This window comes from Octopus bimaculoides, chromosome 11 (genome assembly GCF_046866305.1).
Source record: "Octopus bimaculoides isolate indiv1 chromosome 11, ASM4686630v1, whole genome shotgun sequence".
Classification (NCBI taxonomy): domain Eukaryota; kingdom Metazoa; phylum Mollusca; class Cephalopoda; order Octopoda; family Octopodidae; genus Octopus; species Octopus bimaculoides.
Window position 1 is genome coordinate 2367762 of NC_142938.1, and position 27120 is coordinate 2394881.

The 27120-nt window shown below is 36.9% G+C and overlaps 1 protein-coding gene across 1 annotated transcript in view; it reads right to left on the reverse strand.

Moving 5' to 3' along the window:
* LOC106883653 (uncharacterized) overlaps positions 1-27120 on the reverse strand; it is a 125293-nt gene that overhangs the window by 42349 nt on the left and 55824 nt on the right. The window contains exons 2-5 of the mRNA XM_052971436.2: positions 16531-16726; positions 5513-5640; positions 2648-2767; positions 587-739 (exon numbers count right to left, since the gene is read on the reverse strand). Of these exons, the coding sequence (XP_052827396.2) occupies positions 587-739; positions 2648-2767; positions 5513-5640; positions 16531-16726 (597 nt within the window). The remainder of the gene's footprint in view (positions 1-586; positions 740-2647; positions 2768-5512; positions 5641-16530; positions 16727-27120) is intronic.

Below are 27120 nucleotides of genomic sequence, written 5' to 3' on the forward strand. Positions count from 1 at the left end.
ATATATATATATATTCACTCTCACACGAATACGCATATACACACAGAACAATTGGTCACCCACATACATACATACTTATAAACATGTATGTATATATATATATATATATATATATATATATATAGAAAGAGAGAGAGAGAGAGAGAGGGAGAGAGAGAGGGAGAGAAGGAGGGAAAGCGAGTGGAAGAGTGACAGGCAGGTAGTTATATCGAGAATCGGATGGAGGTAACCATTAATAACTCTATAGAAAGAGAGATAAATATACGGACAGACAGAATGAGAAAATAAGACGATATTTATTTTGTCTGAGGTTTTCAGCAATGATTATACAAAATATCTGCATTGTTTTTACAAGGAAACATCACAATGGAATGTTGGCATGCAACCGAAGCTCTTCAAAGTAAGTGTAGAGTCTTTTTGTCACATAAGAAATTAACTTGACTGAATGTACGGAACTAAATTGATATGTCGGCTGTCTGTGAGGTTGACACATCGAATGCCGTGTTTAACAATCAGCTGTGTAGCCCTGGGCTACATTGATACACAATCAATGGTCAGTGAATGATGTTTCTGCATAAGAACTTACCTGATCCGCTTGTGTGATCACTGAATGGTCCTGTTTTTTCAGTTGGTGTAGATCCTAAATGGCGGACCCACTTCAGTTCTTTGTTAGATTGGGAGTTTCGCCAGCAGCAGAAGTCTTCCTCGAATGAACAGAGGGCACATCTCGGGAGATCGTCTGTAACGTGAGATTAATAATAGTTTTAATTTTGACACACAAGGCCAGCAATACATAGGAGAGATAAATCGATTACATCGACCCCTGTGCATAACAGGTACTTATTTAATCGACTCGAAAAGGATGAAAGGTAAAGTCAACCTCGGCGGAATTTGAACTCAGAACGTAAAGGGGGACAAAATGCATTTCACCCGGTGTGCTAACGGTTCTGCCAGATCGCCGTCTTACGGCGATACTTATTATCTCAACTAAGGATAGCATTAAATCTAGAGGAATTCTTTCTAAGGAATCTCTCTGCAGGTAACCTTTCTGTCTATAATAGATTTTAATCCAACATTGCAAGCCATGAAATAATTCTTCAATTATTCTCGTGTGATTGCAGTAAAAAGCAAGATTGCCTATTTAGAACTTGAGACGAAAAAAAAAAAAAAGAGAGGAGACCGCAGAGTGATCGCTCAAACTGCTTGCAATAGCAGCTAATTCTTCTTCAAATCAACCCCTTTTATGTTAAGCATAGTCAGATAAACGGGGAGTCCTAGCTTGTCTGAAAATAAAACGGAAGGTCCATGGCTTAAATGCTTTGTGGACCGAAGGTGAGCTCATCTAGTGCGGACTTGGAGCTCATTTAGTGCGGACTTGGAGCCGAACAACAACAACAGCTCACTTTGCTGTTACAATGTACTTCCTCGCATTGTTGTAACTTTCTAATGTTGCCACCACCCCACCACGCTGGCTAAGAGGGCAAGACAATATTCGGAATGCTAGTCCGTCACAGGGTTATCCGTTTACAGCTGAGTGGACTGGGGCAATGGGAAATAAAATGTTTCGTTTTAGAACATATTGCACCGCCGGCCTGGGTATCGAAATCACGATCTTGCGATTATGAATGCAATACTCTAACCACTAGACACACGCCTTCACACACACACACACACACACACACACACACACACACAAAGATTTATATTTGCGTGTTTGTGCGTGTGTGTATGTATATAAGTATTCAAGGAACAAATTACATATTAATAAAACGAGGTGAGTACAACAGTTTTATACGAAGTCTGCTTAAAAAAATATCGGGATTAGCATTATAGGAAGAAAGCTATAACATATTTGAAATCGCCAGTTAATCCCCGTCGAAGTAATCTCCTTCGAAAGCCGCACATTTTATGCAGCGTCGTTTCCACTGATGGAAACATTCATGAAACTCCTTTCTGTGTATAGCAAGTCGAATTCTCTAAGATTTCCTGAGCGTCTTGAAATCTTCTTGGGGTCTTCCACTTCAAAAACTGAACCTTGATTTCGGGGTCATAGTTATAGACTCATAATTCGTCACCTGTTATTACCGTTTTCAAAGAAAATGCTCGTCTTCCTCGATACAACCAAAGAGGTCCTGCGCAGCTGAAATCCGATCTTCTGTTCAATTTTCCCTGCCATGGTCACTCTGGGGGTGTGATGAGACGACCATACTCTACACACTTTACCTCCAAGCACTGCTACAAGCAACATAACGTTATAACTCATTGTGCGTGCGCGACAAAGTTCAAGGTCAATCTGTGCCGAGCAGCTTCACTCTGCATACTTTAGCTCTGTTACCATAGCAACAGTCCTGATATATATATATATATATATATATATATATATATATATATATATATATATATATATATATATATATATGTATGTATGTATTATCAGACCTCGTATTTATGGTTCGTGTACCTATGATTAGAAAACTTCTACGGAAATATTTCTTCTCAAGGAAGTAAATTAAAATAAAAAGGACTAACAGTATTACACGTGGGAATATGGAACAACGTGACCGAACATAATATCAATGTAACCGCCGTACAATCGACTTTCCTTTTCGACAACAATAACAACAGCAACAACAGCAACAAAACTTACCACATCCTGTTTCATCTTCTCTTAGAGTCTCACAGTTCTGTTCAATGTCGCATTTTTGGTCGCGAGAAATACAAGTGAGATCGTTGCAAGAAACTTCGTAAAGCGGACAGAAAAGAGTCTCTGAAATGATTTCAAAAAGACACACTCAAGAAAATTAGAAGATGAGACTCAAACCATAGACATTTATCGAGTTCTTTTGGTTTTTATGAGATGAGAGAAACAATGTGACAGTGATGACAATTGAAAAAGTGGAGCGCCGGAAATGAGGAAGGGCCAGACATGGTGGCGTGTCTGAAACAGAGGCTTGCATGAAACAGTGGAATGCAGTACGAAATCCTGTGAACATTTAGTTGCTACGCGAGTTCAATCCCCACAAAGGTTTCTATTTGTTAAAAAAAGCCACTATTATTGTCATACTGTTGTCGACAGTAGATCATTAAAGATGCTTCTTTGCAATACTATGATGGTGATCCAGTCTGAGAAACAACAACAACAACAACAACAACAACGGTTTCAAATTTTGGCTTAAGGCCAGCATGATTGACCCCCCCCCCAGTGCTCAACTGGTACTTATATTATTGACTCCGAAAGAATGAAAGGCAAAGTTGATCTGGGAAGAATTTCATAATAATAAAAAAAGAAATGATAATGGTAATAATAGTAGGGGTTTTCGGGAGACATTATTAAAGGGGCAAGCTTAGGCACGTTTTTGTAAAGGCCTTAGTTTGGATATCACTAGATTCGATCCCGTTGCGCTGTGCTTTGTGGATATCTGTTCCACTCTAGCCTCGAGTTAGCCAATGGTCTGTGAACAGTATTAAGTAGGCGGAAAGTGTAGATGGAAGGCTATCTTATACATAAACATACATGCATTGATACATACATATATGTATATACATACATGTGTACACACACACATTCATACACATATACATATGTATGTGTGTGTATATATGTATATGTATATATATATATATATACATATACACATATGCACATATATACATATATCTATTTGTATATATATGCACATACAAGGAGCATCTTTTACTTTATCTGTAGATTATATCTATGTGAATTTCTTTGTGCCTGTATTTACCCCCACCGCTTGAAAACCGTTTTGGGTTTGTTTACAGCCTCTAACTTAACGGTTTCGATCAAAGAGGCCGGTAGAATAAGTACGAGGCTTGAAAAACGGAACTCGGATCGACAATTCGACGAGAAATTCATCAAGGTAGTGTCCCAGCATGGCCGCAGTCTAATGACAGAATGTACGTGTGCGTGCGCGCGCGCGCGTGTATGTGTGTGTGTATTATTTTATATTGTATAAATAGAGTGTATGTGCGTATACAGTCGGTAGACAATGATATGATTCACTTTCAAGTGTTAGTTCGATGACTTATATTACAAAGCAGATATAATAGGATTTTATATATATATATATATATATATATATATATATGCATGTATGTATGTATATACACATGCATATACATACTGACGCATACATAAACACATAGACACATTCATGTGCACTCGCAGACATATATGTGCTTGCGTTCAACAAATTTGAGAATAAATTGACTAGAAAAGCACAATACGGACGTTTACAGAAAAATATTGTATTATACAAATCCCCAACAATCGAGAGAGCTATTAACAGGAAGTGATGTCATAAGATGTAAGGGCCTGTTAATCAGCGTATGACTTAATAGGAGTTACAAAGGTCTTCAGAGCCATCAGCTTCAAGGCATTTGACCGGTCACAATATGGCGCCAACAGCGCTTTATATCTAATCGTCTGCTGCTTCATAAAATAGTCGTCTGCTCTTTCATAAATGATTGGAGATAGTTGAAATTTGGAACAATTTTGTTAGAGAAGATGAAAGTCACTTAAATCGGACCTTTTTTTTTTGTTTCATTTATAATCAGCTCTTTTAATTATTCATTTATTTATTTATTTATTTATATATTTATTCATATATATATATATATATATATATATATATATATATATATATATATATATATATATATATATATATATATATATATATATATATATATGTATATATATATATATCTGAGGTTCCTCGTTGGTGCCTGATGTTTGGGATTAAATTCTTTTCACATTTCATATCATTGTTGTTACTGTTTTGTTGTTTTGGTGTTGTTGTAACTACTACTACTACTACTACTACTACTACTACTACTTTATTGGTTTTTACTGGCGTCGATTATTTGCTAGAACAACGTTCTCGTAATTATGGTTTCGAAAGTGAATAGAAGAGGATTGACCATTCTGATATCTGAATTCAATAAACTCAGCGTTATTATTTAAATGGCGTTTTCCACATTTCAATATCAACGTTGTAACAAGGGCTGCGGGCCCAAGTTCTAACGCTGCCGTTGCAACATGGCATGCCAAAACGTGTCAGCGTCGTTGGTAGAAATGCATACACATACACACACATAGTCACACACACACACACACTCACACCCACCCACCCACCCACACCCACCCACACACACATACATGTATATCTTTTATCATTTTACTTGTTTCAGTCATTAGACTGCGGCCATGCTGGAGTACCGACTTGAGGAATTTTGTCACATGAACCGGTCCCAGTAGTTTTTTAAGGCCTGGTACTTATTCTGTTGTTCTCTTTTACCGAAACGCTAATTTACGTAAACATACCAACACCGGTTGTGAAGCGGTTGTGGAGGGCAAGTACAGACAGAAAGACATACACACAAATGTGTAAATACATTCGACTAAATTCCTTCAAGGCAGTGCCTCAGCATGGCCGCACTCTAATGACTGAAACAAGAACTTTTCTTAAGAACTGAAGAGTGTACTTACCATCGGAGCAGCTGTCGAAAGCCACGAAATTAAATATTGCATAAGGACTAGTGCTATTCGTCACAGAAATTTGAAATCCGATTCTGAATGCATCTTTCATCTCACCGATTACCACTGTGTTGTTGAACCTAGAAACATAGAGATAAGACATGTTTAGATATGCATACACATACATACATACATACATACATACATACATACATACATACATACATACATACATATATGCATGCATACATACAAACAAACAAAAATACCCTGTTGTTGATGTTGAAATTCCAATGAAGGAGCCTTGGATCTAGGTTAGAAGCCGTGGAACTTTAGGTGTTTTCGCTCAATAAACAATCACAACGCTCGGTCTGGGAATCGAAACCGCGATCCTACGACCGCGAGTCTGCTGCCCTAATCACTCGGCCATTGCGCTTCCACACACACACACACACACACACACATAGACAGACAGTCAACGAGATGAGACCTTACGCAGAAGCTGTCGTCTAATTGGCTTTTTGATGAACCAGCGCTTACACTGGTGACACGGAAAGACCTCGACAGTAGCAGTCATATAGGAAAGAAGAACAAAAATACTGCACACCATCACCAATTAGAACCCTAACATGCAGTAACACAGTTTGCCATTGCTCCATTTACAGAAATATTTAAAGTATTTATATCATCAATACCCCTAAACCATACTCTATCATACAACCATTATCACAACCGTCAGCACAAAAGCAATTTCTCCCAAAATACTGCAACATTACACAACGGAAGTTTATTTCCGTTGTTATGAAGTGAAAACCAACACAAAGTTCATGGCATTGCAATGGGCTCCCCACTCCGACCACGCTTTGCTACTTTTTAAATGTTCAACTTTAGATGTAAATTTCATAGTGAAATACCAAAGCAACCGACTGCTTACGTCGATATGTATTTGACATCTTCCTGGTTACTAAACACCAACCGGAAGCGATCACATCGTAAGAGGACAAAGGGAAAACATTCACCTGTCTTAAATAAATCTGTCACAAAAATATAAAAACAACACACGCACACAGACAAACACACACACACACACACACACACATAAACACACACACACGCACACACACACACACACACACACCACACACACACCACACACACACTTTTCTACATACGATCACACATTCGTACACAGAAGAAGAAAGATAAGCCTTGAAGCGCCACCGAAAACAACACATGCAGTTCAGCGCACACGTGTTAACACAGATCAAGACTCGTGTACAACACACATTCGATGCACGTGAAACGAAATACAAGCGCATACATGTAAGTGAGAGGTGGCATACACACACAATCATGCAAATACACGTCATTAGTACCATACGTACACATGTATACAGGAACACAAAAACGCGCGCACACGTACACATATACACGCATGTCTTAGGCCGAACCACTAAGTTACGGGGACGTAAAAACACCAAGCGATGGTGAGAGGACAAACACAGACACAAGTACATACACACACATACACACACACACACACACACGCACACACACACATATATATATATATATACGACGGGTTTCTTTCAGTTTCCGTGTACCAAATCCACTCAAGGATTTGGTGGGCCGAGGCTATAATAGAAGACACTTGCCCAAGGTTCTACATAGTTGGACTGAACCCGGAACCATGTGGTTGGTAAGCAAACTTCTTACTACACAGCCATTCCTGCGCCTATATTTATATATATATATATATATATATATATATATATATATACATATATATATATTTGTATACATACGCGCGCGCACACACACACATACACACACACACATATATTCGCATAAACATATGTGTGAGTGTGCATGCATATGCGTGTGCGCACACAGTACAGCGCGCACGCATCCATATATCCATCTAGATAAACTCGTATGTTTGAACAACAATATAAATTTTAGGCTCACTCAACATAGACGCAATATTATAAAAACACACACATTCTCATACCCACACCCACACCCACACACAAATAGATACATACAAACTCACAGACAACCAGAGACAATCAACCACGTTGATATTTTCACGCAAAAACACAAAATTCTAAACCAAATGCCAAAAGAACTATTAAAATTGTCTTTCACATTAATAAATAATGAACGAAAACCAATTAAAAATGAAAAAAAAAAAAGAATACAAATTATTTCCTTAAACAAGCTTTAAAATTCTCTCCACAAAAATTCTTCCTAATTACTAAGGCAATTAAACAAACACTTAAAATGGCATTTAGCCCTGCAATACTAATCGATAAAGTCATTAAACAGTGCATGTATGTCGAGTATATATGCATTGTGTAATATGACTGTCAAACAGTATGTGACATGAAAATACGATGCACACAGGAATACACTAACACACACACACGCACACACATACATACATTTATACGTGTATGTCGAAGAGCGTAGGCGAAGCGTCTTTTGTTTTTTGTAAATTCTCACTATATATTATATGTATATGTGTTTGTATCTATAACACACACACACACACACACACACACACACACACACACACACACACACACACACACACACACACACACACACACACACACACACACATATATATATATATATATATATATATATATATCTCAGAAAATCTTATTTATGTAATAAGATGCTCGGGCTGCCACGAGAACTACATAGGGTCCACAGGATTATCACTCAGACGTAGATGCACTCTGCACCGCCAGCAGATTGCATGCCCAGAATACCGAATGATACCTTTTAGTGATCATATTGAGAAATGCGCAAAACAAATGCTACCACAATTTATAGTCTTTCCTTTCTATCAATGTGCCATTAAAACACCAACACAGATTAGATTAAATAAGGAAACCTTTTTCATTCAAAAATACAAACCCAAACTTAACCATTGCTAACACATTTAAATAAGGAAATTCATCACCCCACTGAGAAAAAAGGAAAAAAATATAGAACAAAACCATGGTAAATTAATCAAATTCTACCACCTCCTAGATTTCGATTATCTCCCCTATACCGGAAGAAATCCCTAATTACCTCCCTCTATCTAGAACTCTTCTTTTTCAGACTGGAGCGAACACGTTACAATGAAGTAGAGAAATTTGAAAAGACAACACGAAACCGGTTATTTCTCAAAATACAATGTTTATATACCAAAAAGATTTTATAACATTTTTCTAACATTTTTCTGACATAATTTAAATATATACTTTAACCATGTAACACAAGCCTTCTGTAGTTTTTTCACTCTTATTATCTTATCTTATATATATATATATATACATATATAAAATCCATTGTAATAATTACATTTCAAATGACCATCTTTCGCCTTGATCACACAAAGGAGCGGTCACTGAGTTGCATGAGCGCAATACTTCATCTTCATCCAACTTGACCCATGAAGACAGAAGAACTTTCTTCAGATCTGACACGTTTAAATAGGAGCAAGCAGAAACATTACTCTATATGATGAACCAGATGGCAAAGTCCATGATATTGATGTCTGGACTTGAGGCAGGCCATATTCTCTTGTTCCCGAAATCGCTGAGATGCTTTTTACAACACCTGTGTGTCAAATTGAATTTGTTTGCCGGAACCCGGTCTTGAGTGAAGATGTAACGGTCACCAAAGGTTTCTGTGAACCAGTGTAATACTTTCTCATCCAACATTTCTTTATTTATCGACCCGGAAAGGATGAAAGGCAAAATCGACCCCGGCGGAATCTGAACTTAGAACGTAACGGCAGACGAAATACCGCTAAGCATTTCGCCCGGCGTGCTAACGTTTCTGCCAGCTCGTCACCTAAATTGTTTAATTCTTAAAATAATTTGGAAAACGAGTAGAAACCGGTATGTCAAGAAATAAACAACTCATGGAAAAGCATCATTCTTATAACACGTGGAGACCAGAGTAACCAGGGGAGACCCTCACATGCTAATACATGCAGTGATAAATGATGTTAGTAGCTGCAATGAGTGGCAGCTTATATGATATCACATTATAGCTTCGTCATGTCAGTTCTTCAGGATTCAAAATATTTAAAATTTTATTAACAAGGGCACAAATAGATGATGGAGTATTCCAGCTGTTGTGTCTACTGTATAAAACACACCATTAACAAAGCAGTATTCATCAACGTGCATTGCAGCCACTGTTAATATTTGCTATTGGCAAGGTGGCGAGCTGGCAGAATCGTTAGCACGCCTGGCAAAGCGGCATTTCGTCAGTCTTTACGTTCTGAGTTCAAATGCCACCGGGGTCGACGAAAGCTTGATGCAATTCTTCGTTGAACGTTTTTTATTTCTGAGATTTCCTTCTCTTAAATGGATTGTCTTCACTATGACTGGAGAGCACCGTAGGAACCTTTCAGCCCAACCTCTCTCTCTCTCTCTCTATATATATATATATATATATATAGTATATACATCGTCAGGGGATAATATATCTGGAAAAAAAGCACACTCTAAAGCCGTGTTTCCCAACGTGGGGCACACGCCCCACAGGTGAGGCATGCGTAAGGTTATGTTGAGTTTATACCTTTCGTACACAATGTTTAGTATACCAATAAAGGGGCAATTCGAGAATGAGTTATTAAAAAATTCTTTAAACCTCTTCTGTGGACAATTTTTAATTTATTTTGTGGACAATATTTCATTTATTCTATAAGACATTCAATACATCATTTCATTTTACTATATATACTATATATTCCACATTCTATATCCTACATTAATTTTATAAGAATATAAATAGAACATAAAAAACAGAGTTGGAATTCTTTTGAATAATATATTCCTCTATACACTATCATAAAAAAACCCTTATATATATATATATGGTTCAAAATTATATATATATATTCGTATTCATATTTATACACAAGTTTGTACACGCACACAAACGTGTGCGTGTTTGTGTGTGTGTGTTTGTGCGCGTGTGTAAACGTGCGTATATATAAATATATGCATATGTATTTTTACATATGCGTTTTATATATATGCACAGATGTGTATGCATATGTCCATTAATAAATTTGCTTTCCTGTACTAGGTGATGGTTAATAAATCTCTTCAAATGTGATCTGGATTTAATCCGTATGTATATATTTCTATGCGATTAACTTTTGGATTAGAAATGCCACGAGACTGATAGAATGGAACTGCAGTTACATCGTTATTAAGTGTTGCAACAATACTGAAAATATCAGCCACTCTACATATTCTAATTCTATATTTAGAATCCTACCTTTCCGTACTTCGACACCATGATAATAATGAGCTTTATAAACTCATTCTTCTATCATGATGATTCTTAATCGGTCAAAGAAAAAAGTTTATGGTATATTTATTGTCTTCACGAGAGAACTATTATGGAGTAGAAATAAAGGGTTTCGCAAGACTGTTTGTTTTTGTTTCCTCCACAAAATGGTTACCTACAAAATATGCATAAATTTCTCAAAGTTTTTAAAAGGAATAATGTTAAAGCTAAGTGTTCTTATCTAAATAGTTTCTTTCTATATTTGATATCCTCGAAGACATACACTCATACACACCCTGTTTTAACAGTCAACATTTTATTGTGTCCACTCTTCTAACTATCCACTTATTGAATTATGCTTCTCTGAGGCAGTCGTTTACAGAGCAATTGCAGATTATATGATCTCAACAAAAATTGTACGGGACTCACTACATTTAAGAGCCGATATAACAAACAAATACATTACTTTATGTTGAGGTGTAGAGAGCACTCAACTCCTCTCTTACAATACATTTCGAAACTAAGAAATGGTGGAGCTAATCGTACCGCCATAACTTAGAATTTTATGGACAGACACCACGTATACTAACGAAATAAGACATTGTAGATTATGATTGGCTGCAAATTTTTTCCAACTGCCAAGCGTTACCGATGAATAGGAGGTCCGGGATACTGTATATCTGCCGTCACTGGACACTATTCTTTTTAAGGGACTTCCGTGTGTCCGGAGAACCTATTGGATCTGCATGCTTATCAAATCTCGATGCAAAATCGATGAAGATTAGTCCCTCCTGGCACAAGCGGGTTAAACTTGAGCACTCTCTCATAGTTGCATCGACCAGCATAAGCATGAAGCCAATCTACAAGAGTTCGACACTATCCACCACCTGATCATCCCCCAAGTACCAAAATTAGACTCAACCGGTATCGCACGATGTTGCGTGATTGACCCCTGTTGCTGAAAAGCAACGGAATGCAGCGTCTCTACTGACTCCTAATAAATATTAACATAATGTGTTGCGGATGTTTTCTTTCGTTTTTGAACAAAACCGCCATTGGTCTCTCGCGGTTTGGTAAAGGAGCGCTCACTCCCTTTTTCCTCTCAAACTTCCGGCTTTGGAGGCCCCTATCGTAAATTTTTGTTAAATCTATTGAGTACAACTTTCCATCCTGTTCATTATTGGCATACGTGACACACATGCATACACGCACACACACACACACACATGCGTGGGAAGACAGAAAGGAGAGAGAGATAGGTAGATAGGAGAAAGAGAGGGAGAGAGAGAGTGTGAGAGAGAAAGTGTGACAGAGAGTGCGAGAGAGAGAGAGAGACAGAGTGAGTGAGTGAGAGAGAGAGAGAGAGAGAGAGAGAGAGAGAGAGAGAGAGAGAGAGAGAGAGAGAGAGAGAGAGAGAGAGAGATGGGCGAATGAGAGAAACAGATATAATGAAAGTGGGAAATAGCAAAAATGCGAGTGAAGGAGAGAGAAATGTTAAGAACGAAGAAAGAATTATTTTACAGAAAGAGTTAAATGTGCATTGACGTAACTGTTAGCGCATTTAAGTGAGGTTTGGTGTTGAGGAGGGTGTGTGTGTGCGTGTGAGAGAAAGAGCGAGAGAGCGAGAGAGAGAGAGAGAGAAAGGAAGAAGGGGTAGGGGTTGGTAATTGGTAGTCTCAAAAATGGAATCTGTTTTGTTTCATCCAAACTCATTACCGAGACTTCTTCTGTCAGAGACATCGCTATTCGAGGACCAAAGGTCTGGTTGTAGTCGTTGCAGTTCCATACAGTCATCAGAAGCGCGTTCAGGTTAGAGTGATGTGTGTGTGTGTATGTGTATATGTGTATGTGTGTGTGTGCGTTTGTGTTTTAGGACATTTTCTAAGTGTAGTTGCGTTGACCAGTTTTTCATATGTATGTATAGAAACGTATGGTTATATAACCTGTGTGCTTTCATACATTTGTATGCATGCGTTCATACATGTGCGCACACACGAATATACACGCACGTAAGGTGTGTGTGAGCGTTTCATGTAGACGTTTTCTTGGGTAAGAATCTAAAATTTTATGTATGAGTGTGCATGTATGTATATACATACATAATACATACATATACACACACAAATATATATATATATATATATATACATATATATATATATATATATATATATATATATATATATATATATATATATATATATATATATATATATATATATATATATATATATACATACACATATATGTTATATGTATGTGTTGCTATTAAATGTGTCTCTATACCTAGAGTACATGTATGTGTATGTGTGTGTGTGTGTGTGTGTGTGTGTGTGTGTGTGTGTGTGTGCGTGCACATACAAACACACATTTATACATAACACAAGTAGAGTTAACTTGACATATACACACACGCAAGTACATACACACATAAATATCCACACATAGCCACATTTATACGCACTTGCACACAAACCGTATACAGATATACATGTGCATATACATACGTACAAGCACATATATATATTTTCACGTGGCTATATATGTGCATACATATGCACCAACACACACACACACACACATAAATATAGTCATGTGCCTATACATATACATGCGTGCATATGGATATGTATACACACACACATACACATATACACATATACGTAAATATATATATAGAGAGAGGCTTTCGGTGCGAATGGTATATCTATCTATCTATCTATCTATCTATCTATCTATCTATCTATCTATCTATCTATCTACACATGCATATATACACGTAAACATACGCGAATAAGCCTACCAAAAAATACGAAACTCAGACACAGAATTATCTTTTGCAATGAAACAGAATTCCAGGTCAAATTCTAAACATTGTTCCTAGGAAACTTTTCACCTTTAGCACCTGGCTTTTACAAATTTAATTTACCAAAAATGGACAAACATTATTTCCATGGAACACATAAGAGACATGTTGCTTTATTCAAAAGTGAAGAGAAGAATTTAACGAAAAAAATGCTGAAAGTTCTTAGAATACTTTTAAAATTTCGAAGTTTTGTGGTTTTAGAATTGGTTGTTATCGATGTTGTTGCTGTTTAGCTGATCAACCACACTCAGGTAGGTCTATGGTCAAAAGTATTCCAACCGTGACCATACCGTCTCAATAAAGTGTGAAAGACAACAGTATTCAAAGTACTATCTCTTTCTTATTCAAGATAGTGGAGCGTGGGAAGATTTAGCTGCTATTTCTAACAGACCAGGCGATCATTAAAGACCCCCCCTCTATTGGTTACTGTTGTCGTTGTTATTGTTGTTGTTGTTGTTATTATTTAACTTCAGATCAACCAGGATCAAGCAAATCAATGGTGAAAGATATTACCACCGTGGCCATCACGTCTCATTAGGGTGTGTGTAGGACAACATAATCCAGCGAATCTTTTCATTAAGACAACTGGATGTGAGCCAGGAAGATTTGACTGCTATTTCTAACAGAACAAGTAACCATGTAGAGAGCCTTATATTGGTTATTGTTGTTGTTTAACGGCTCCATGGTTAGAGGGTCGGGCTCACAATCATGAGGTAGTGAGTTCGATTCTCGGACCGAGCTGTGTGTTGTGTTCTTGAGCAAGACTTTATTTCACGTTGCTCCAGTTCACTCTGCTGTAGAAATGAGTTGCGATGCCACTGGTGCCAAACTGTATCGGCCCCTTTGCCTTTCCTTTGGACGATCTCTTAGATAGCACTCGGCGACTGAGCGGGTCCGCCTATTGTCTGTGAAACCTGCGATATGTCTGGCCTAACGGAACTTGTGCTTTCGGTTCTCTGCGATTCCATCCTTCACTCCGCTCCGTTCCCGAATTCTCTTATTTCGAATATGCTCTCATAATTATATTCCTAGCATGGATCTTGCCATGGCCCTGTGCGTCGTCCTAGCAGCTAACTTGCGTAAGAGAGCTCAAGTAGGACGGAGCTACAACAGAATCTGGAAAATACAAAAACTACAGAATCAGGACTTACGGAATTATTTCTAGACAGACATAACGATTCTACCATTACGATTCTATGATTCATTGCCCCAAGCTTGACACGTAAAGCTTCACTATTTAAATAGTGGCATTTTCAACAAATAAAAATATCACATTGATATTTCTTTTTTTCGCCGCATTTACGTATTTTCAGATATTACTTCACTCCGGATGTTATATGGTTTCGCTTTAGTCATCGAAGTTTCCTTTTTTTGTGCTTTTATTATTTTCAAGTTTACTAGACACACACACACACACACACACACACACACACACACACACACACGCACACACATGCATACATACATATAGGCAATAAAGAAAGATCACAGATGCAAGTTATTTATATATAAATGTGTATACATGTTGATGGGTGTATATGTATACATATACGTACCTATGTAACTCTATGTATGTGTGTGTATATATATATATATATATATATATATATATATATATATATATATATATATATATACACATATATATACATACATGTGTACATGTATAAACAGTCCAATCTATACGTAATCATATGATTATATCTGACAGATCGGGCTCAGACGTGTAGCGGAGTTGGTTTGGTTCTGCGGTTGAACGCCTTGTTTCGCAGTTATGTGTTTTCGCTTCAATCCTACAGCGCAACACCTTGGACAAGTACTTATCTACTATAGCACCTGGCTAACTCATGCCTTGTGAATGAATGTAGTAGACGGAAACTGTATGGAAGCCCGTCGCTTATATTCGTGTGCGTGTGTATGCGTTTCTATTTATCCATCACACAACTTCATAACCGGCGTTGGTTTGCTTATGTTGCTGTGACTTAGTTTATGTTTTCGATCGTAGATGTTTGTAAAGTGAAGCTGACTTTAGTGAGATTTGAACTCGCAAAGTAAAGGTCTATAGCTAAAAACAACAAGGCACTTTATCCCTTGCACAAACAACCAGAACGCAGCCGAGACAATGTGGCTTGACGATCATCACACTCCAGAATATTTATAAAGTCGACCTCGTTAGGGTTCGAACTCAGAAAGCACAAAGTTGGAATAAATACCGCAATAAATTCAATCCACCGTTCTTTAATTAATTAGTTTAACAACTAATTAGCCAGCCAGCCAAGCAACCAGCCAGCCAGCCGGCCAGTCGGTGAATCAATTCTGATGTAGTAAACTTAATAGGCAAATCTGTTGAATATTGGTTTGAAATTTTGACACAAGGCCAGCAGTTTCGGAGGAGGGGATGAGTCAATTGCATCGACCCCAGTGCTCAACTGGAACCTAGGTTATCGACCCCAAATGATGAAAGGCAAATTCGACCTTGGTGGTATTTGAACTCAGGACGGACGAAATACCGGCAGGTATTTTGCCTGGCGCTATAACGATTCTGCCAGCTCGCCGCCTTCACTCCGCTTAATATTATCATCTGGCTCTTGTGTGTCTTCAATGGAGTCCAGTTTGTTGCAAGCCTTCGGGACTGCATTTCCGGTCAGGGAACAGCTTCCGCCGTTTACGTCAACAGCGATGGAAGCTGGAATGAGTCAGTAGTACTTCCCTTCGTCTTCTAACTAAACCATTAAAAAATACTGAGTCAGTTCACTGAATCAATCAATCAATCAATCAATCAATCAATCAATCACTCAATAAAGTATTAAACCAGTTACTCAGCCATTAAAATAATGAATGAATCAATACTTACTCTCCATGTGTAAGAGATACTCGGTCCATTTCTTCGATAACCGTGTTCGATTCATTCTCAATGACCAATGTGATATTAACGTTTTGAATTAGACCGCCGTAGGAAAATTTACAGCTGGCCAACGAGTGAAGAAACAACGGACTTACAACGAGGACACTTTCATTAGGTTTTAGACGGTGAATAATGATGATGGGTTCTGGAAAATAAATTAAAATAACAAATGAATCAGGGAACCAAGACAAGGTTAATAGGATATTTTACTCTTCATGAATAATAGAAAAGAAAGAAAAGAAAAAGAAAAGAATGCGTGGTCAATTTCATAGGGATGTTGAAGATGAGGTAGACAGAGAAAAAAGATGGCTGGGCATGACTAAAAGTGATTTAAAACCGGAAGCGGAAGTTCTGATCTGTGCTGCCTAAGAGCAAGCACTAAGAACAAACTCCCAAAAAATACAGAATAGACAACACATTGCGTTACCTGCTATCTTGGATCTTCTGGATACTATGTTCCTCATACCTTTGCATATATATATGTATATATATATATATATATATATATATATATATATATATATATATATATATATAAATATATATATATATAAAAATTAAGGTGCTCAGAAATCTGGATGTTTGTACATTTACAGATTTTTATTAATGTCACATATTAAATAAAGCGCTTTTCACCTAATCGTTTAGGATATATACATCTGGAAATATAATATGTGACAATTATTCGGTAGCCATGATAAAACTCCGAGTTTCGGATGTCGGAGCGGAAACCCACGCCGGTATCTCTTTAGTTATCGGGCCAGTTTTGTGATATGGAAAGATGGCTCATCTGGAAAAGCAGCTTAGACCCCGCCACATGCCTAAATTCATGGCATTTTTTTCGATGGCCCGATAACTGAAGAGATGCTGGCGTGAGTTTCCGCCCGCTACATCCGTAACTCGGAGTTTTATCATGGCTACCGAATAATTGTCAGATATTATATTTCCAGTAAAATTCCTATATTTACATAATATCAAGGTCTCTTTCCTTCTTTTGTTGTCTTGCCATTTCTATCAATATATATATATATATATATATATATACATATATATACACATACATACATACATACATACATGCTTTTGGTCGACCAGGGGCTATAACAGAAGACATTTGGCCTAGGTGGTGCAAGGTGGGACCGAACCCAGAACATCACGTGGTTGGGATACAAGCTTCTTAACCTCACAGCCACGCCTGCGCCTATGACTCTCTATTTGCTAAGAGATCAAGCACCATGTCCCACTAGCGGTGGTACTGGTAGTAGTATTAGTAAAGGTGGTAGTTGGTGGTTGTAATTTCGCTTAGAGTGGTAGTGAAAGTAATTCTTAGTTTTTAATCTCAGATGTAGTGCTGTCAGTAATGGCCTACAGTGGTAGTGGCAGTGGTGGAGGCAGTGTACTGGCGATGACGTCATCCTCATCAAAGTAATTATATATTTATTAAATGAGTAACTCGGTCGTCATTACAATGTGGCTGGGACGTTTGCTTCATTCTCGTGTCAGACTCCTATGCTGAGGGTCGAATTACAGGGAGAGATGATTTATATATATATATATATATATATATATATATATATATATATATATATATATATATATATATATATATATATATATATATATATATATATTCTTTTATTGGTTTCAGTCATTTGACTGCGGCCATGCTGGAGCACCGCCTTAAAGAGTTTTTAGACTTATTCTTTGTATACGTACACTCACACACACACACACACACACACACACACACACAGCCTACTTGACAATCCCTCTTTCCCTCCACGCTCTTTCTCTTTCTCTTTCTCTATCTCTCTGTATATATATATATATATATATATATATGCTTGTGCGTGTGTGTGTGAGTGCGTGTATTGTGTCTGTTATTCGTCACCACTTGATACCCGGTGTTTGTTTATGTCCATTTAATAAATACCGCAGTCAATTCATTCGATTGAAGCACTTCAAGGCTCTGCTCCAGCATGGCAAAGCACAGTGGCTGAAACAAGTAAAAGATTATGACTGAGCGTTCGTCCCTTTGTATGCGCGCGCGCGTGTGAGGACCCGCGTCTGACCACATTTAATAATGACCATTGATATGTAAAATGTATCATCCTTGGAAATGTCTTTACTCAAAGTGATGTACACTTGTCTGATAGTGCTTTGTGGTCCCTTTTATTCTGCGCATGACTGAACCACAGAGCGGCCGCACGGCGCCGCCTCGCATCGTCACATGACTGTTGGACACCCTTGATCTGAGCGAAAGCGGCGTGGTGAGGGAAATGTTAATGTTTCAGATTCCATGGTTTTAAGGGTGTATGAATGAGTAATAGGAGGTAGGATAGGGGAACATGTGGTGTGTGTGTGTGTGTGTGTGTGTGTGAGTTTGAAGAGAAATGAAGACATGACAGGATTGTAATGGAAAGACAGATGAAAAGAATGAACCAGAGAGAAAGAGAGAGAAAGAAAGAGAGGAGATAAGATGAATGAAGAACCACGATAGAGAAGTACAGAAATATATATATATATATATATATATATATATATATATATATATATATATACATCCATGGCATAATGTATATAGTAATTTACAAGTAAATGTATATATATGAGCACGCACGTGCGTGCGTGTGTGTATGCCTATTTATGTATATTATATATTCGTACTTACATATACATGCATACATTTGCGCATACACGCACATGCACACACAAAGGCACATACATTCACAAGCATACACACTTACATACACACACACATGCACACACAGACATATTTCGTCCTTCTATAAACCGAAACTATAAACCGAACTGTAGGTTCGAATTTCGTTTAGCAGCCAAGTGATTCCGGTTCGATTCCATTTCGAACCTCCTTCAGCTGGTGTCTGCTACCTAAGTGTCATGTTCGCTAAAGTCATGTGAGCGGAAGTGAGCAAAATAGTTGACATTAACACTGTTGCTAGCTATCCAACAGAATTTCTCTCCCTTTTTTTCAGCCCACTGGTGTCTCCCTTCACACTCTGCAACAAAAAGGAGACGCATCCATTATGTCGTTATGAAATTCAGATGTGCCAAAACTTTGAAACGATACAAGAATAGCAGACAAAAATTCCATCCACTATCTTCTCTTATCAAATATTTATTTAATTCCGGTTCAATCATCTTCAGTTTCTAAAGACAGTCCCTCGCGGCTGCTGAAGTTGAATTGACACCTCGCACGGTCAGCTCTGTGTTGAGCCAAGCAAACATCTTTTCGTCAAACAACCAAACTACAGAACAAGATATGTTTCCTTCCTCAGAGTTTTACTGAATAAACTATTATGATAGAATCCCTTCTGTTTTATGTGTCACGTGTCAAATTAGAATTATACGAAAATACAACAGTAAAACTTAAAAACAGTATTTTATCGAAGTAACAGAATTAAAATTACGGTTTCAATATTTTCACACATTCTAACACCCGGGAAAAAAATCCACATTAAGCACGTAACTATTTTTAAATAAATAATATTTGCAAGTGTATTTATGTATAGTAATCTTTATATCCTACATAACGTGGATGTATTGTTATAAATCGGCGTTAGTACTGTGACATTCGACTTGAGAGAGTCTGTCATTGAAGCATTTAGTATTTAAAAGCATAGAAATATCGGTTGCAGACGAAAATTGTCCAGCACCGGCGGTGGAACTGATAAATCACTTAATTTCAGCGTGTTTGGGCTTCATCAGCAGCAATGGGCATCTGCTATCAGCGTATGTTGGCTAAACTTCGTTTCCACTGATATAAAGAAACGAAAACAGGTCATGGTCTCGCAAATAGCTGGCAGGTTGGGTAAATACTAAATATCAGCGACGGAAGCAGTATTATTACCGAATATATTCTGTACTTTTAAGTATAAAGTCTTTTAAGTATAAACGTCTCAAGACGAATACCACTGTATTACGGCGTTCTTATAATATATCCACGTTCATAAGGCATACAGATTGTTATTCGATACTAACACTACATCCCTCGCTATTATCTAATATTTATATATTTTTACGTTCCCGAAGTATTATATAAAACCTAGATATACATCAATTAAACTTCACACAAAAAAAAGCATATTTAGCACCCACGAAACGCAGTCTACCTCTGCTACTACGATTAACGGTGGGGCTCGGTTGGTGGTGATACCACTGCTGCTGCTGCTGCTACTACTACTACTACTACTACTACTACTACTACTACTACTACTACTACTACTACAACATAAACTTGAAGTAATATATACATATATATATATATATATATATATATATAACATATAATATGTATCGTATATATAAAACTATATATGCATGCACGGATACAACCACATATATGCACTTGTATATGTGTGCAGCATGTGCTGGCATAGTTGATGTGATAACCACAATAACCTTAATTAATGGAGACGAGACACTTATAAATCGTGAAGAGGTTGTTAAATTCTTCACTGAAGAGGATCGTTTATTTTTCACTCGAAATGGTCTTAAGTCTTCATTAATTCGGATTTTCTAAATCAAAGTCTGCTTGGCATGCATTCATACATTATGTCGTTGCTACTATTACAGCTGCTACTGCTACTGCTGCTGCTGCTGCTGCTGTTGTAGAGGCCTCTAATTATTGATGCACCACTCAGAACCTTTGTCTCCTACCATACATTTGATACCCTCAAGTGTGTCTGTAAAATCATGTCACTCTTCATATTTCTTCTTGGTAAATTCGTCAAGTTCGAATTCCCTTTCATCTTTTCAGAGTCGATAGAATAAAATACAAACCACAAGCACAAGTGAAGTACTGTACTTGACTTGTACTTGGTAATATCGACCAACGCCTTTCCCTCATGTGTATATATATATATATATATATATACATACACAACAGGCTTCATTCAGTTTCCGTCTACCGAACCCGCTCACAAGGTCTATGTCGGTCTGAGGCTATAGTAGAAGACACTAGCTTAAGGTGCTACGTGGGACTGAACCTGGAACCATGTGGTCGGGAAGCAAACTTCTTATGACATAACCACGTCTGCATATGTATATATATATATATATATATATATATATATATATATATATATATATATATATATATATATATATATGTATGTATTTATATGTAAGTATTTATATATGTATATACACACACATGTATGTATACATTCATATATATATATATATATATATATATATATATATATATATATATATATATATATATATATATATATATATATATATGTATATATATATATATATAAATATATACATATGTATGTGTCCATACATACATACACACATACACACATACATACATGCAGGCATGCATGCATATATGCATACATACATACATGCATACAAACATTCATACACACATACATACATGCATAGATACATGCATGCATACATGCATACATACATACACACACACGTACATACATACACACATACATACACATACATACATACAAACATACATACATACATGCATACATATATACACACATACATCCTTACACATACATATATATACATATGTATATATATATATACATGCAAATACATACACACATATACACACATGCATACACACACATACACACGCACACACATACATATGAAATATTGTCATTTCCCATAGTCTGTACATTTTTTTACTTTCAAGAATGTCTTTGTGATCTGTTTTGTATTTTTCGTTAAATATAAAAAATCCATTTATTTATGGATGGCTACATACATCTAGGATGTTTGCACACATTCTTACACTCACACACACACACATTTATATATGTATGTATGTATACATGCACACACACGGATGTATGGATATATATATATACTTACACATACACATATATATTGACTATGTTGGCATGTTTTTATAAATGATTGTATGTATGTATGCACATATATATGTATATGTATATATATATATATTTATACATGCATATATATGTATATATATGTATATATATATATATGTATATATATATATATATATATATATATATATATATATATATATATATATATATATATATATATATATATATATATATACATACATATATATATATACATTTTTGTATAGTATATCATTGATGTTCTAAAACTTCAATAAAACTACGTCTCACTTCTAAGATAATTCTGAGATCAATGTCACAACCCTCAGAACTTCACGCTAGACAGGTGATTATTCTGAAACCGGTCTCTGCTAATGTCTTAACACACACACCAGCATCCATGGGGAAATTCACTTGAAAACTTCTGTGAATTTTGCAAAATTAATCTCACTTGTTTTCAGGGAAACGTCAACAGTTTTCCTGTTGAGAGTTTTCCGTTCTTGGAAATCATGACAATCCGATAACGTTATGAAATACATAAAGACACGTAAGTGTATGTGTGTATGTGCTTTGTGTGTGTGTGTGTGTGTGTGTGTGTGTGTGTGTGTGTGTGTGTGTGTGTGTGTATCTTTTATTAGCGTTTTTCCTTTGTTTCAGATATTAGACTGCGGCCATGCTGTTGCATCGCCTTGAAGAATTTGCTTTTTTAGACGAATGAATCGTCCACAACAAATAACAACAGCAACACCAACATCCACAGCTTCAGTGAAAACAAAAAGGGCTTTTATAAAATATGAATCTTTTATGAATTGTTAATAATGTTGTTGTTGGCGTTATTGTTGTTAACCCCAGGTCATTTCTGATAGAGCTAACCTATGATTAGAATTAATCCAACCGCGACCAACCCGCCTGTTTTTGGGGCACCTGGTATTACACAATCTTCAGTGGTCTCCTTTGTATTGAAAATGGGAGGGTGTGATTTGATTTAGATTTGACTGCACTTTCTAGCAGGTCTATACGCTGAGTATAAATTTCCTTTTTGCTCGTTGTGTCTAATGGTTGTTATTGTAGCTTAGCTCCGGGTTAACCATGATCGAGCTAACTTTAAGGGAACGAGTATTCCAGCCGTGACAATCCCAACGGTTTAGAGGTATCTAGGAATACTTTAATGCCTTCTTTTTGCTTATCATGGTTTGAAGAAGATTTGTGGTTACAGTTACCGAGGTCGCTTCTGTGGGTTGTCGACCTTCTAAAAATAGCAGCTAAATCTCTCTTAAAATCATGCCTTACGGACTTGGGAAAACATAAGGACGCATTGGCGCACAGAGTCCTAAACACGTCTTTCAAATAATGCAGGTTGGTCATATTTGGATTGCTTTTCATTAATAGGGTTGATCAGTCGGGACTGACAAGGCTCTCAAGAAGAACAACAGCATCGACAACCACAACAACGACAAAAACATATATCCATACACACATACACACAAACATACGTTCATATATACACACATATCTACAAACATACGTACGTACATTCGTTCATTAACTTATATATACATACAATATATATGTGTGTGTGTATATATATATATAAGATATATATAACACCTATATTTATGTATATATATATGCCATACATATATGTGTGTATGTATATATATATATATATATATACACACCAATATACACTTACATCCATTTATATTGGCATATTACACATACTTGTATACATAATATATATACTTACATATAAACTTATTCTCTCTCTCTCTCTTTCACACACATACATACACACGTACATTCATACATACATACATACATACATACACACATACATACATGCATACGTAGCAGAAGATCTTGTAAGCGTTTTCGTTAATTTCGTGACGTATCTGGAGATACTTGCAACTCTAAGTTGGTTCCTATGAGAATTGGCGGGAAGCGAATCAAAAGTGAATCAAATGAAGAAATGATTCAACACCACTCGGCAGATGAGAAGCAATCGGAATACAACTGCCAACCTTTGTTAAATCAACCTTTGTCGTCAATCATGTTAACAGGATTACTTCTTGCCATAGGTGAAGTACCAGACCTCTCGTAAAAAGATCGTTTCTTTGATTGGCGTTTGTATTGTTGTTAATTAGCATCTGTCAGTTGCCAAAACGTTCTGACTTTGTATCAAATGTATTGAAGAGAAAGAAATAATCAAATAATAAAAAAAATTAAATAAAACGGAGCGAAGTACGAGGAGTAGAATAAAATATTTGGCTTCGATTGGGTTTAAACTTTCCTTGATATTGGGCTGGAGACTGGTCTGAAAATCGCTGCTGTCAGGTATGCATAGGATAACATTAGAAAAATACATTGCTGCCTTATTTAAGATGGTACGACGCGATCAGAGGTATTTGGTTGTTGTTTCTAGTATTTAGAGTGACCGCAATAAGGTTTCTTCGGCCTCAGGACATAACTGTATCGAGTCCCAGAAGGGTTAGGTTTTCCATGGCGTATAACTGACCAAGACAACAGCATTCCCCTTGAACATGACAATCCGTCTCAGGGTTACTCTTTTACTGCGCCTCGTCCGGGAATCGAAACCACGATTTTGCGATTGAGTGTGCAACACCCTAACCACTAGGCCACGCTCCTTCGCTGTAATTATCCAGGGGTAAATTCCAACATTTCAGGCAGGGTTATTCGTGAAGGACTTTATCGCTCTTATTTATAATTACTTCATTATCTTGTAATTTTCACCTGTTTTAGACATTAGACTGGCCATGCTGGGGCACTGCGTTGAAGAATGTTCAGTCGAGTGAATCGAACTCAGTACATGTTTTTATTTTAAACTTTATATATACATAAATTTATCGAAAGGATGAAAGGTAAAGTCGGCCTCGGCGGAATTTGAACTCAGAACGTAACGGCAGACGATTACCGCTAAGCATTTCGTCCGGCGTGCTAACGGTTCTGCCAGCTCGCCGCCTTCATCTGCCAGTAATATTGATTTCTGACAGACATAACGATATTGATCTTTAAATCGAGTACAATCAATTATATCGATTGTACTACTTGACTGGTGTTTTGCTTTATCGACCCCTGCAGGATGAAAGATGACGTTGACCTCGGCAAGATTTGAACTTAGGCTATAAATGGTTGAATCTGCCATCAATAATACTTTAACGATATTCACTTGTTTTAATAGATCTGATTTTGACAGATTCTCCTAAAAATATGAATGACTTTGAACTATAACAACAACCACCGCCTCCGCCGCTGCCACTACCACAACCACCACACCGCCATCACCACTTTCACTACATCACCACCATCAGCCTCACTCTCCACCACCACCGCCACCACCGTCACTGCCACCACATACATGCATGTCAATCTATCTATCTATCTATCTATCTATCTATCTATCTATCTATCTATCTATCTACATACCAGAGTAAGCACATAAATGCGAAACGAAGTGGGGAAAATAGTACTCGAATACCAGGGGTAGAGTAATATGCTTTATTAAGAAGTAGCAAAAATATCACAAAAACTGTTACTCAGAGTTTCACGTTCCCAATCGTCAGACAGTTTTGTTTAGAATCTAAACAAAACTGTCCGACGAACAAGAACGTGAAACTCTGAGTAATAGTTTTCGTGATATTTTTGCCTAACATTTGTGAAAAAAGAAATCATGTACAATACACATTTATTTTTTATCAAAAGAATTAAAAGTTACGATAAATGTAATATGAATAATGACAATGAAAATATCAAAAATGAGGCTAAATCATTGAATGTGCTAATAATTCTAATGAATTAACATCGATGTGGTACTTACTGTATACCTACGTTTGCACCTCTTGCATATACACAGGCGCGAGCACGTATTTAATTCAGGTAATAGTACGTTTGAGACGCAAGATAATAGGCAGATGCCATTAGTGCAACTTGAACTGCAACTAAAAATGCAGGAATGTGATAACTGCCTAACGAATATTGGCTGAGGGCATTCCATCCAGCAGGTGCGTGTATAATAGAATAAAAGTATAGACGAGGAAACAACTGGTATCAGGTCACATCGTGATATATATATATTTATATATTTGAACATTAACAAAATGTGAGGGCGGAAGTGAATGTTACAGGAGTTTAGGGCCCAAGAGGTCGATTAAAGATAATTTGAGGAATGATATACGGTAAGTCCGAATTACTGGGATTCGCTGAGGGTGGTCATCACAGACAGGATCCAAAGCTGGATGAAAGGTAGGAAGAAAGTGTTCAAATAGTCTCTTATATTTGTTTTAAGAATAAGAAGCTTGCTTCCCAAACATATGGTTCCGGGTTCAGTCACACTGCGCGGCACCTTGGGCAAGTGTCTTCTGCTATAGTCTCGAGCCGACCAAAGCTTTGTGAGTGGATTTGGTAGGCGAAAACTGAACGAAGCCCGTCGTATAGAAAATGCTAAAATAATTTTATTATGAAGTACATTTTAGTACCGGTTTCCGTCTTTTTAGGCTTTTTCAACTAAGAGTAAAATAAGTGAAATGTTTTGTAGATATTTTCATAGTTTTGAATAGGTAAATATTTCCACAGTTTTCGGACAGTCTCTCTCTCTCTCTCTTTCTCTCCCCCTCTCTCTCTCTCTCTCTCTCTCTCTCTCTCTCTCTCTTTC